Raw genomic sequence first — 14,483 nt, forward strand, 5'->3', positions numbered from 1 at the left:
TACATCATCTTCAATGCTTAAAATGTAAAGCTTACTAGCTATTTTCCATGGGAAGAGTTTGGAAACAGGAAGGTTTCAACCAAGAGAAAAAAAAAAGCAAATATCAAGAACTTCCAGAAGGTTCTAGAATGAAGGATAAATGGTAGAATGAGTGAGAATCAAGAGAGGCTCTCTGCTTCCCTACCCTCCATCCCAATCTTCTTGCGCAATGTCAGACTCCTCCCAGACACATGATTGTGAATGTAGGAGTGAATGATTGGGCCATATCGGGTGCCTGGTCACCAGGACTGCCTTCAGCTCTTGCAAAGTGGATGCTGTTGCCATCAGTAACCCCTCCATTGGTCTCAACTACATAGTCTGTATGTTCTTGTAAGATTGCACCTACCGCAAGATGCACAGCACAGACAAGGCTGAGAACAGGAAACTTGTCATCAACAGGAAGACCATCTTCTTTTGCCAGGAGTGAGATTCCATCAATGTCAGATAAGGATAATGGTGTTGTCTCTATTACCTTAGAGAAGGGCAGGATCCACTTGAAGGGTAGAGCCAAAAGGGTCATCATCTATGCCCCTTCTGCTGATGGCCCCATGTTTGTGATGGATGTGAACCACAAGAAGAATACCAATTCATTCAAGATTATCAGCATTGCCTTCTGCCCCGCCAACAACTTAGCACCCCATCCACCAACCAAGGTCACCCATGACAATTTTGGCATCATGAAGGGACTCATGACCATAGTCCATGAGACCACCCAGAAGAGTTTGGATGACCCCTCTGGGAAACTGTGGCATGATGGCTCTGGAGTTGCCCAGAAGATCATTCCTGCATCCACTGACTGCCAAACTGTGGGCAGTGCCATCCAAGTCCGAACAGGAAACTCACTGGCATGGCTTTCCATGTGCCTTTCCCTAATGTGTCCATTGTGGACATGACATGCTGTTTGGAGAAAGCTGCCAAGGATGAAGACATCAAGGTGGTGAAGCAGGCATCAGAGGGCCCACCTTTCAAGGGCATCCTGGGCAACACTGAGGGCCAGGTTGTCTCCTTTTTCCGCTATACTTTAATAGTGGTCCCCACTCTTCCACCTTTGTGGCTGGGGCTGGTAAAGCCCTGATATGACAATGAATATGGCTACAGCAACAGGTTGGTGGACCTCATGGCCGGCATGATTTCCCAGGAGTAAGAAGCCCTGAACCACCCACTCCAACAAGAACAGAGAAGAAGGGAGCTGGAGATGGCTCAGAGCTTAAGAGCTGGCTGCTCTTCCAGAGGTCCTGAGTTGAAGTCCCAGCAACCACATGGTGGTCCACAACCATCTATAATGAGATCTGGTGCCCTCTTCTGGTGTTTAGGTATACATTCAGACATACATAATAAATAAATCTTAAAAAAAAAAAGAACAGAGAAGAAGAGAGAGGCCCTCAGTTGCTGAGGAGTCCCAGTCCCAATGAACATTTCCTCTCACTGTTTCCATCCCAGATCTCCAGGAGAAAAGGGGGGTGCTTAGGGAGCCCTACTCTCCTGAATACCATCAATAAACTTCACCTGAGGAAGATAGGGATTTGTAGATTGGTGGGAGGTTCTAAGGAAAGTTTTTCAATGAGTGAAAACTCACAATTGATCAAAGTCAGTCACCACATGAAATATCTAAAGTGTGTACAAATTCCAACATTTGCTCCCAATGCACTTGAGTACCTTGGGCTGTGTAGACATGCACTGCTTAGATCTCCCTTCTGGAAGGACTGTTCCAGCTGTTGGGAGTGCTGCTGGCTGCAGCTTTCTTGGCAGCAGAGCCTCTTGCAGAATTCCCTCCACTGAGGTGGGGAGATAAAGCCCCAAACATTTGGTCGATCGCAGGGCAACCATGGCTGCTATTTCTGCTCTGTGTCTCCCTAATGGTGCCAGCATCCTACTTTCTTGTCAACTTCTCCCTTTGCCCTCTCCCGTTCCTCCCAGGAAGGTTTGTCCCAAGGACACTCCCTAAACACATTCCACTTTCCAAACTGCTTCAGAGTCTGCTTCCTGTGGATGCCAAACTGCAAGAACACTTTACTGAAAAATATAACCCAAATCAGAGAACTCTAGGGAGAAGGAACCATTGCTAAGTGATGTGTTAACATTTTAGCTTAAGCAATTGCACAGTTTTATTTTTGAATGGCTTTTACTTAGCATGCTATTGTGGGTCACATTCTCTTTCATATAGGCTTGGCATTTGTACCTTCTCTGTCTCAAAGGATTCATATTGTGAAAATATAAAAAGTCAATAAGGCAAGCAAGATAGGTTCTTCATTCCGTAACCATTCAGGAAACCCAAGGTTGGCTAGTCACGGAGAGGAAGTATACACGGAACTGTTGATAGTGGTTTGCTCTCAATACTGAACCAAAAGAAGCTTTGAAAGTGGTTTAAGTATGAGAACTGTCCCTGGATGTCCCAAGGAAACTACCTGCCATTAATTAGACCTGCATATTTAAACTGCCACTCAAACCCTAGACTGGAATATAGTTATAGCAATTTTGTAGACTAGCAAAGAGACACCTCCATTCTGTCATCCCTTTCAGCTCCAGACAGCAGCAGGACAGTGTGTTCTCTCTTCTTAAAAACACCCTGCAGCCAAGAAAGATTGTGTGTGTGCATGTGCGTGCCAGTGTGCATGTGTATGCATCTCTGTGTGTGTATGTGTGTTCTTCTGACAGATTTCATTACCATCAACTTTGATCCCTAGGAAATACTTTCTCATGCCTTTGTTCTGGTTTCCCTAGGAGCTCTGTGTAGTTCGAAGCCATCTTGAGACAGGAGAAACTCTTCTCCTCACTGTGGAAGAAGAAACCACCCTCACACTTCAGGCCAGAAACTCACAGACAAAACACACTCCACTCCTCCCCACCCCACTTAGCTTACAGACAAAATACACCCCGCTCCACCTCTACTTTTCTTTTCTGCAGTGCTGAGAATTGAAGCCTGGGTACAAAGTATTCGTCCACTAAGCTACCCTCCCAGCCCTGGTTGACCCCTGATGCTGTGTTGGGTACTGAACACATGTGCTCTACACTGAAACCATAGTCAGTCAGGTTTTTTGTTTGTTTTTATTTTTAAGACAGGATTACTTGGATAATAGTGGCTTATGAAGCAGAAAAAACCCTCCCCAGGACCCACAGGAGATTGTTTCTTTATTACTCTCTATATAGCGTAATCCACAAATGTGCAATCCCTTGTAACCTAATAGCATAATATTTGCATATAAAACGGAATCCTTTCATAGACTTTAAATCATCTTAACTGTTACTTGCTTGTAACAGTTAATGCCATGCAAATAAGTATTGTATTCTTTGAGGTATCTGGGGGAGGCTGTTCACATACAGCATAGATACAAACTCCTATGATTTGCTGGGCCACCAGCGGTGCATGCCTTTAATCCCAGCACCCAGGAGGAAGAGGCAGGCGGATCTCTGCAAGCTTGAAGCCAGCCTGGTCAACGAAGTGAGTTCCAGAACAGTCAGAGCTGTAACACAGAGAAACCTTGTCTGGGAAATACAAAATACAGAAACAAACAAAAAACCCAACCTTCCAACTCCCATTGTTTGGATTTGTGGTTAGTTGAATGCCCTATGTAGAATCTGTGGAAGTAGAGGACCACCTAAAATTTGACTTATGCCTTTTCTTTTGGAGACAGTCGTTAGAAACAATTACCTTCAGAGTTACTATATCTTAAATCTCTTATATTTCAGTAATTACTTCAACCTTACTTGTCATTTTGGGGATAAGGTGGTCTGCCTTTTAAAGGACCGTTTACTCTTTGCGAGAAAAGACACACAAGATGGAAACAGTAGCTTCGAGAGGAAACACTTTTCCTAGGGGCTTCCACTCCAGGCTTTCTCCAGGGAGGTCTCAGTTTCCACAGTGTCAAATGGGGTGAGCAGATCAGATACGAGCGCCTAGAAGGAACTGGACCGGTGCCTGGTACAGAGCATTGCTCAAATACTGACTCGGTCCGGGTTTCAATCATAAAGAGGTGCCCAAACTCACTTGCAGCCCCCACGTCTGTTAAACCCGTTTCCTTTTTATTACTCCCTCTTATGGCGTTGGGAATCACAGAAAGGGTTTTTCCACTCTCCTCCTTCCTTCCTTTCTTTCATCCTCTCCAAGATAAGGAAGTGGCTTTCTTTGTTTCTTGGATTCGGAAGCTCCTGTCACCCAGGGCATCCCAGTCCCCTGGCTTGCTGGCTCCTGGCGGGGGGGGGGCTGGTGGGTAGGAGGGCTGCTGGCTTCTGCTGGCTCGGCTCAGCGGGAGGCCACCGGAGGCGATGGGGAGGCGGGCACAGTCAACTCACGGGTGGAGAAGGGGGAAGGCAACCGAGGCGCGCTCCCGGGCTCGTGACCGCGGGCCGCCAGGGGAATCCGCGTCCACACACTCTTGCAGAGATGGCAGGCAGCGACGGCTGGCGCGTCGTGGGCACTCTCCACCTGCTGCTTCTGGCGGCAGTCCTGTCCCTGACAGCCGGGAGTGGGAGTCCTGGCACCGCTGCCTGGACGCAGGAGAAGGTGAGGGCCGCTGCGGCGTGCTGTACTTGAATGGCTCTTGGTGCCAAGACCCGGGACTGGGCCACTTCCTCCTGGACTAGCCAGAGGCAGGTCAGGGATGCTGTCCCCCTGCCCAGGCGTCCAGCCCCCACCCCAGCACCAGAGAGACAGCGCTCTCTTTCCCAAGCCTCGGCGCCAGGACTAGGCTCGGGGCTGCGCTGGAGACGCCTGGGGGCTGGTGATGTCACCCGCCTCCCTTTCGCATCGTTCTAATGGGGGTGTTGATAGGCACAGGAAGTGTGTCTCGCTGGCTGTGCAAGAACAGGGGCATCGGGGCACCACCTCCCACTCGCGACCCTGGAGAACAGCGATCCCCGCGCTCCGGGAGCTCCTGAGTGCCTAGACTACTCTAGGGGTGTGCCTGCGAATCCCCAACTAGTACATTCAAGGATGCTCTGTGTGGGGACTGAGTTTCCTTGTGGACTCAGCGCCAAGGTATTGTTAAGATATTTAAATTTAAAAGAGGCGCTGGGTGTTTTCAGATACATGAATTGAGTTGTGGAAATCTCATTTTTAAGGAATTCAGAATAAAAATGATTTGCCAAGTCGCTTTGCATGAAGAAAATAGATTCACAATTGCTTCCTTTTCTTGCTCAACAGTTTTGAAATCACCAAATTGCTAAGGGCTGTGCCAATGTTGATGGTTTGTGAATAAAATGGTATGCCTCTAAAGAAACTAAGGACAGCAGCCGTCTGGGATCTGAACTTTGGACGACATTCCTCAATGACAGAAAGCTTTCAGTGTTTCAGACCCTCTGAAATGCTCATTCGCGGGTAGCCTCACGCACATGTGTATGAACGGCCCACTTGAGGTGAGCTCAGTTTCAGCGAGCTTCACTTCAGGGCTCCCAACAGACCCCCATTCACCCCCGGAGGGAGCCTAGCACTGTGAGAAAAGCTGACTCCTGTCACTACAGGATGAGGAAAACAGTTTCCTTCCCAAAAGGCCTCCAAGGCACTCACAAGCGGATGAGCAAATCCTCTTCTCCACTGTTTTGGAGCACCTGGGAGGTCAAGCACTGGGAGGGGATATTCAAACTAGAATATGGCATCAGGCCAAGGTGTCTTTAAGAGAACTCGAAATGGGTGAGATATATGGTTGGAAGGAGCAGAGCCACACCCAGGGCCTGTCTGTGGGCACCTGTAGTAGGCAGGGGTGTTTCTAGGTGGGAGAAGATTCTGTGATTCTTAAAATGTTTCAAACTAAGGAGAATTTAACTCTGGAGAAATGTCTTCTGCCATGTGAATTTTTGTTTCCTTTATTTTAAGAAGCCTCTCAGGACTGTTTCCCTGGGAAAGCAAACGCTCTCAAAGGGCACAAAAGTGACAGTCAGCCACGACATTTCTCAGTGAATAGCCCCTCCTGCTTCTTTTCATAAAAGTCTGCTGGGCAGCCAGCTCTACTTCGTAGCCCGGGAGGTGAATCAGTCCACACTGAGATACACACGCCTTCCTGCCTTTTATGATGCCTGGCTGGTTTAATCAGATGCGGTAGGTGAGCTCTTGATGCACAGGCCTGCCCACAGGAGAAGTGTGATAGCGAAAGCATCGGTTTTGAAATCCATTGCCTTTGTTTGGAAATAAAGGTGTGTCTCTTTTAGTGGCATCTAATGGGCAAAAGCAGATCAACCCTGCTTTATGGCTGTGTTTAGAAGCATGATTTAATGGTTTGAAGCCTAGAAACCTTACAGATGATTACACTCCCAGCTGGGTCCGCCAATGTATGTATATTGAAGGGTATTGACATGTAGGTCCCTTAGTCAGATATATAAAACCACCTCACTTGAATTTCACAGTACCCTGTGGAAGAGTGAGTTTATCTCCATTTAGAGACCAGGAAACAGGATTAGTAAACTAGTGAATTAAGGAGCTAGAATTTGGCTTAAGCTCTCTTCTATCTGTTTCTTCTTACTCTTTCTTTTTAAAGGTAGACAAATATTGGCTGACCAAGGAACAGTGTGTGTGTGTGTGTGTGTGTGTGTGTGTGTGTGTGTGTGTGCGTGCGCTGATGTGTAGTTTGGAGGACAGAGAAAGAACTTTCTTAATCCTAACCTGAACCCTATTTTTATCTCTCTGGGCCAAGAAGACCCTCATTGGCATTTTGAATCAGGAAGCGTGTTTGGGGCATTGTTTCTTCCCCCACCCCTAGATTCTGGTTCCTTGACCTCCCTCCTCCAGTTTTAAAGTCACTGTGAGGCTGAAGGTTGGTGTATATCTAGAAGGACTGTTCCCATATTCTACCCTCCCCCACGCCAGCCCTGGTTCTTTACTACAGATCCGTTCTTTTGGTTTAATTGTTTGAAGGATAATCTCATCAAATTAATTCTCCTTTAGACGAGAGCTGCCGGCTATTGAAAAGCTTCCTGTGTTTTAAGAGGAATGTTGAGTTCAACGAACTAATGGGTGCAGCTTCACTTGAAGTGTCCCGGTTGTGAATGTAACATGTACTCATTCTAAAAATCTCCAAAAATACAAAAAAAGAGTATTCTAAAAAGGAAACAAACATTTTCATTCTTTAGACAGTTCCTTTTAATCTTTCACGTGTTTTATTGCCCCTCTATGTGTGTGCACGCGCACACGCACACAGACACGCACACAGATGTATATTTATAGGGACGAGTGACAATGGTTACATTTCAGGTTATTATAAGGATAGAATGAGCGTGCACAACAGAACAGTGGCTGTCTTACCTTAAAGCTCAATACATTTTAAAAATAAATATACATAAGTATTTTTGCTTCATATTGTATTATACATACAGTTTAATATGATTGATAGCATGCCCTGAATCTTACTGAAGCTGATCAAATTTGCTGAAAGCATAGATTGCGAAACCATCATCAGTTGGTAATTCTTCACCTTGAACGTTGAGGTTGCTCGCAAATCTCTATCAATAGAGCGGAGATGAGAACGTAAGTAGGCTGTCAGAAACTGTTAGCTGTTCTCTACAGCATTGTATGCGCTTTTGGACCGCATCTCATTCTTCAAGTCCTTAGGGTTTCCCCTTCCCCATCCTCTCAGTTCTCCACCCATCCACTTTTCCATCCCTGTGACTTGTCTGGAAGCAGGAGACTTCAAGGCAGAGAGAGAGAGGCCAGCGAGGACCTGGGTGTTAGTAGATGAGAAAGCCAACTCTCATCTAGGAATCTGTCTGGTGGGTAAGAGTCACGGCGTCCGTTTTACATGTTCAGCTGCCTTTCTTAGACATAACTGTTAAATGAGCAGCTGGGATTGGCCCCTCAGTTTCCTTGCTGTTCTGATTTTAAGAAGCAAGCCTGTTCCCACTGGGCAAAAAAAGCAGTATCTTGGTCAGTTTCCAGCTCCTTTCCCCTGTGTTTCTACTGCCTGTTGCTCCCACACGTTTCCCAAGTGCTGGCCGAGTGGAACGTACAGGTAGCAAACGTTTAGTCTGGAAGGCTCACAAAAGATAGAAGCTTGAACTGGCTGTTTTTCTGTAAAGATCCCCCTTACGTTCAGTGTTTTGGAACTTCCACTCTCTCACAAGCTAGGCCGCCTGTCCAAATTATGTAATGAAACTCTCTGGCCTGGGACCATGTGATTAGATGGGAGATGTTTCAGGATCTCTGGTTCACAGGTTTGTTTTAGCTGAAAGATTCTTGTCACCTAGAGCAGACTTCGCTGTCCTTTCTGCCTGGATGAAAAGACAAGGCCAGGGCTGTAACAGAGCCTGTTCCTCTGAAAATGTTGGCACCAATAGAAATTGTCAAAGTACCTTTCAGTTGAAATAAACCATGAATAAGCTTGGGGTTTACATTTGCCATTGGGTTTAATGCGGTTTTGTTTTGTTTTGTTTGTTTGTGGACAGAGTATCACTGTGAAGCTCTGTCATAGGGCTGGACCTCACTGTGTTGACCAGGCTGGCTTCAAGCTTGTACTGATTCTCCTGTCCTTGGCACTCAAGTGCTGGGGTCACAGGTGTGCACCTCCACACCCAGCTTCAATATTGTGTTGGGTTCAGCCCCTGTCCTCCGAGCCTACCCGTTCTTCCCATTTTTGTCTTCTTACTCATTCTTGTTTTGAAACAAGGTTTTTTGTTTTTTTGTTTTTCGAGACAGGGTTTCTCTGTGGCTTTGGAGCCTGTCCAAACTAGCTCTGTAGACCAGGCTGGTCTCGAACTCACAGAGATCTGCCTGCCTCTGCCTTCCGAGTGCTGGGATTAAAGGCGTGAGCCACCTCACAAGCTAGGCCGCCTGTCCAAATTATGTAATGAAACAAGTTTTTGTAGCTAGTGAATTTTCAGACTAAGATTCCTTTAGTTCAGTGGTCCTCAACCTTCCCAAGGTTGCGACCTTTTAATACAGTTCCTCATGTCGTGGTGGCCCCCAACCATAGAAATTATTTTTGTTATTTTAACTTCATAACTGTATTTTTGCTACTATTATGAATCATATTGTAAGTATCTGTGCTTTCTGATGGTCTTAGGCAACCCCTGTGAAAAGGTTGTTCAAGCCCCAAAGGTTGAGAATGTTAGTTGAAGGGGTGCTGTTTAGCATGTGTGAACCATATGCTTTCCTGCAGGAGCTTTTGGTGAATCAAGGGACCTGCATAACTGACTGTGGTTGTTTTGCTTTCAGTGTTCTCCAAGAGTGAGGAAGTTTGTTATTTCTGTGATTTTGCAGATGCTTCTGCTCCCAGAAAGAAGGGGGAAGAGTCTCTATATTGAAACACACTTATAAACTCAACCATTTTTTGTGGTTTAGCTCAGGAGGTTGAAGAGCAAGAGAGTAATTGAAAGTTTCTGTTCAGGAGCATCCACGGGTCTGTCTGCTGAACTCACTATCGGCTACTAAGAGTTGTCATTCTGCTTTCAGACACAGCATCTTCTTTTGCAGTTCAAGGGTGTGATGCTTAAACATGGAGCCTCAATTCGACAGGATGTAGGAGCACCCGGAAGACAAATCTCCGTGCCTGTCTGTCAGGGACTTCCTAGATTGGGCTAACTGAGGTGGGAAGACATTTCCTCAGAGTGGGTAGTACCATTCCACACACTAGAGTCCTAGACTGGACGAAAAGATAAAAACAAGCAAAGTACCCAGCACTCAGGAGGCAGAGGCAGGTGGATCTTTGTGAGTTCAAGGCCAACACAGCAAGTTCTAGGACAGACAGCTAGGGCTACACAGAGAAACCCTGTCTCAAACAAACAAACAAACAAACTAACTAACTAACTAACTAACTAACTAACTAACTAACTAACAATGTTTACCTCCCTCTCCTTCCTGACTGTGGCTATACTGTGACCTTCTGTTTCATGTGCTCCTGGCACCATGCTTTCTATGCATCAAAGGCCTTCAAACTGAGGAAATGGAACCCTTCATTTCTTAAATTGTTTTGTTTGGTATTGTGCCACACCAATGTGAGAAGGAACCAATATAGAGATGCTGGAGGGATATTTATTTTATTCTTGCTTTTCTTACATCTTTTGAGATTTTTTTAAGCGTCTATGAAGCATGTAATTAAACATAACTTTGATTTCTTTTCACTGTGGACATGAATTGAAGAACTCTGGTCACAGTGATTTGGTTGGCTCTAGGGTGGATGCTCAGCAGTTAAGAGCACTGGCTGCTCTTCCAAAGGTCCAGAGTTCAATTCCCAGCACCCATATGGTGGCTCACAACCATCTGTAATGAGTGCAAAAAGGTGGAGCGATAGATAATGAATAGAAATAGGGGTGTGAATAAGAATGTCTAATCATTTATTTATGTGATGTGGAGGAAATGTCAAAGGACATGGCTGGAATCAGTTCTCTCCTACAGTATAGAATCTGGGAGTTGGACTCGGGTCATCAGACTTGGCAGCAGACCCCTTTAGCCACTAAGACTTCTCACTGGTCCAGGAAACAGAGTTTGACATGGAGTTCTTATTTGTCACTGTGACTGCCCCGGGCCAATGAGATCTGAGTTGTTGGGAACATTAAGCAGAAACTAAAATAAAGCTCCCAAACATGGAACTAGGCTATGTCTTGTCCCCTTGCAACAGGTAGACTTGGAATCAGGACATGTCTTGTCCCGTCGAAACAGGTAATCACCCGGAAGCAGGACATCTCCTGTCCCTTTGCAACAGGCAGCCACATGTGTCTTCTGGCTTTTCTACCTGCTTATGCAATCAGCTGGATTAGCATTTATGAAGACAGAGATGTGATTTTTTACTTTTCTACTATGGAAACACACATTCATAGCCAAGACAGTTTTAGAAAAACGCTTAGTTTATCTGTTCATTACTTGAAATTACCCAGTAACTACTGCGTCCTCAATATGAACCATGCCCTTTTAATTCTAGGTGGAGACAGTTCTAGTCCTCCTAGAGCTTGTAACTTATATGAAGTAAAGACATTGAGCACACCACCTGAGAAGTGGCCTTCAGGCTGAAGCCTGAAGAAGACAAGAGTTTTGAAGGTGAAGAGGAAAGGAAACAGTGTGAAGGGCAGATTGCATTGCTGGGATGCCAAGATCCTAAATATAGAACCTCAAAGTACCTGGATGCTAGGTACTAGATGCTAAGTACTAGATGCTTGGTATGGATGCTAGGTACCGAGTGCTAGATAGTCAAAGCAATGAATGGGAGCCAACAGCACACCATGGGGCTTGCACGGCAGACAGAGAGGCAGACATGTTTTCTTGGATGGTTAAGGAACAACCATGGAGATTTCCCCTTCTCTCCCATTTCTTTGGTTCCCACTTCGCATTTCAGTTGTTTTGTCTCTTAGCTTCAGCTTTCTTCTTTAAGAGCTGTTTAACATGAGGGCTTAGATCCTGGAGGTACTAAGGAGTTTAAAGGCTTCAATAACAAATTTGTTTAGGAAATATACTTGTCTGGTGTGTAGGGCTACTTAAGGGCATTTTGAACATATTCTACCTCCCACACTCTGCAACCTTTCCTTCTGTACACATCTAGTACTTCCCTTTTTTCCCCAGTTTTGTTTCTACCTTTATGCCATCATATGAGTTTAGATGTTTAGTCTCTAGTTGAATCTTTTATCCCTGCGAGTGATATATGAAAGAAATATACTTTTAAACGTGTGTGTCTCCGTGTGTGATTGTGTTCACGCATATGTGTGGAGGTTAGAGGACCACATGCAAGAGATGGTTTTCTTCTTCCACCATGTGGTTCAGGAGAATGAACTCAGGTTCCTGAGTCGTGGCAGCAGGTGCCTTTACCCACTGAATTATCTCCCTGCCTCCCCCGAAATATACTTTAAAATGTATTATTCCCAATTAAAAAACCAGAAACCTTAATATATCCAGGGACAGTGTCAACATTCAAGAGTAAGGTGGAAGAGCAGAGATGAGGCAGAAGAATGAGCACTGGGTTGGGACCCCACCCACCAGGATGCTTTCCGTGGATTTCCCTGCAGCTCTGCCTCCAGTTGGTTTCTCCAAACCTAAGTGTCCACTGGTGGATGTCAAGGAGGTTGGACTAGATTAGCTCCAAGTGTCTTATCCCATTCTAACATCCTATACTTCTTTACTATATGACAGAGAAAACAAGCACATTGACTATTTACTAGGACATGTGTGTGTGTATATATGTATGTATGTGTATATATGTATACACTCATCTAGTTCTAATTCCCTTTGGATGTAGGTATTAACTCCATTTTGCAGACTGAGAAATGGAGCCTCATTAAGGTCAAGTACCCCAGCCAGAGTTACAGTTAGTGGTGGGTGCTGAGTTAAAAGATTATATCTGCCCAAACAGCCTTGCTCTCTGCATGATAAACACTGGAGAGTAATATCAGACCATCTACAAGTGCAAAGGGTTATAAGCAACAAGGCAGCCAAGGTCTCTAATTCCACAGCTTCTCACTAGCTGCACGGGTGGTCCATATGAAGTGACTTACCTGCGTGATTATTTGGACATATCCCGCTAACACTAATCCTGGAGGGCACCGAGAGATGGCCGGAACACTCTCAATTTCTGTATGGAATTCCAGAGGACTCAATGTCCTTATGTCACCCTCATCATTCTCGTTAGGGAAGAAGTAATTCGATCAACCATTCGCTTCCCTTTGAGGAGGAGTCCCACTTTCCTCTGCGCGCCTGATAAACTTGTAACGAGTGACGGATTCATCAGTTTTGATGTCATAAGAAAATACAGCGTGTGTAAGTCATATTCAGGATATATATTTCAACATCAGGTTTATTTAGCTTTTAAGTTTCATTTTAATATATAAGTGTAATAAGGAGTATTATAAACCTTAATGGTATTATAAACCTTAATAGAATATTAAGGTAATTTAGCTGATGATTTGAAGGAGCTCCTATTTATCCAGTTATCCAGTTATAAACTCAGGTTGAGAGGAATTTCATCTGTCCCCTGAGTCCAGGTTGATAGAAATAGATATTGAGGACTAGGAAGAAGGCCCAGTGGTGCTCACTGTGCAAGCGTGAGGTCATGAGTTGGAATCCCTAAAACCCCTGTAAAAGCTAGCTGGGTAGCGTGAGGGCCTGTTATCCTAATATTCCGATGGGGAGAAGAGAGACTGGGACAGGAAAGCCCTGAAGCTTTTGGCCAGCAAGCCTGGTCTATGTAGTAAACAAAACAGCAAAGAGACCCTGTCTTAAACAAGCTGAAGGTGGGAATCAACACCTGAGGTCGTCTTCTGAACTCCATATATACACCATACATGTGCACGTGCATGTGTGTGCGCGCACACACACACACATATAAATTTAAAATGAAATAATAGATTGTAGGCATATAGTTTTATATTTTATAAATTTATTTATTTATTTTAATCCTGGCCTTTCCCCTCCCTTCTCTCCTCCCAGTCCCCCCACCCCACTATTTTTTTAAGACTAGTCTTTTTTATTTTATTTTATTTTATTTTATTTTATTTTATTTTATTTTATTTTATGTGTGTCATAGTTAGGGTTACTGCTGCTCTGATGAAACACCATGACCAAAGTAACTTGGGGAGGAACGGGCTAACTTCAGCTTACACTTCCAGGTAACAAACAGTCCATCACTGAGGAAGGTCAGGACAGGAACTCACACAGGGCAGAAACTTGGAGGCAGGAGCTGATGCAGAGCCTTGGAGGGAGCTGCTTACTGGCTTGCTTTCTATGGCTTGCTCAGCCTGTTTTCTTATAGAACTCAGGACCACCAGGTCAGGGATGGCACCACCTACCATGGGCTGCCCACCCATCAATCACTAAGAAATTTACCTATAGGAATTTTCTCACTTGAGGTTCCCATCTCTCAGGTAACTATAGCCTGTGTCAAGTGGACACAGAATTAGTGAGCACAATGTTTATGTGCATTTTGTCTGCATGTATGTCTGTGTGCCATATGCCTACAGACACATGTATGTCTGTGTACCATGTGCATGCCTTATGCCTACAGACACAGGAAGAGGGCATTGAATTTCTTTAGGAGAAAAGTTTTATATGGGTATGAGTGAGTCACCATATAGGCGCTGGGAATTAAAACCAGGTTCTGTGGAAGAGCAGCCAGTGCCCTTCACCACTGAACAATCTCTTTAATCCCCAGGAATATAATTTAAAATGTTCTAGCAACTATGTTAAAAGGTAAAAGGTGAAATTAATTTTAACTGTTATTTCATTTACAGTATGTTGAAGTTGTTTCGGTATATAACTAAAAAATATGAATGAGATAACTTTTTTAAAAATCAAAATGTCTTCAAAACTGGTATGTTTGTTAGGTGTGGTAGTGCACACCTTTAATCCAAGGATTGGAGGCCAGTCTGGTCTATATAATAAGTTCCTGATCAGCCAAGGATACATAGTGAGACACTGTATCAAAACAAAAGCAAAACAAAAGAAAACAAGAAAACCACCACCACCACCACCAACAGAACAAATCACCACCACTGTTGTAGTAGGAACCTGCTTGTTTGTTCCTGGCTGCTCAGCCCTGAAATAA

The 14,483-nt window shown here is 44.7% G+C and overlaps 1 protein-coding gene and 1 pseudogene across 1 annotated transcript in view; both read left to right on the top strand.

Moving 5' to 3' along the window:
• Window positions 1–230: 230 nt before the first annotated feature.
• LOC142839267 (glyceraldehyde-3-phosphate dehydrogenase-like) lies at window positions 231–1,183 on the top strand (annotated as a pseudogene).
• Window positions 1,184–4,292: 3,109 nt separating this feature from the next.
• Qpct (glutaminyl-peptide cyclotransferase) overlaps window positions 4,293–14,483 on the top strand; it is a 29,120-nt gene continuing 18,929 nt past the window's right edge. The window contains exon 1 of the mRNA XM_075955517.1: window positions 4,293–4,540. Within this exon, the coding sequence (XP_075811632.1) occupies window positions 4,421–4,540 (120 nt within the window). The 5' untranslated portion in view covers window positions 4,293–4,420. The remainder of the gene's footprint in view (window positions 4,541–14,483) is intronic.

This window comes from Microtus pennsylvanicus, chromosome 21 (assembly GCF_037038515.1).
Source record: "Microtus pennsylvanicus isolate mMicPen1 chromosome 21, mMicPen1.hap1, whole genome shotgun sequence".
Taxonomy (NCBI): Eukaryota; Metazoa; Chordata; class Mammalia; order Rodentia; family Cricetidae; genus Microtus; species Microtus pennsylvanicus.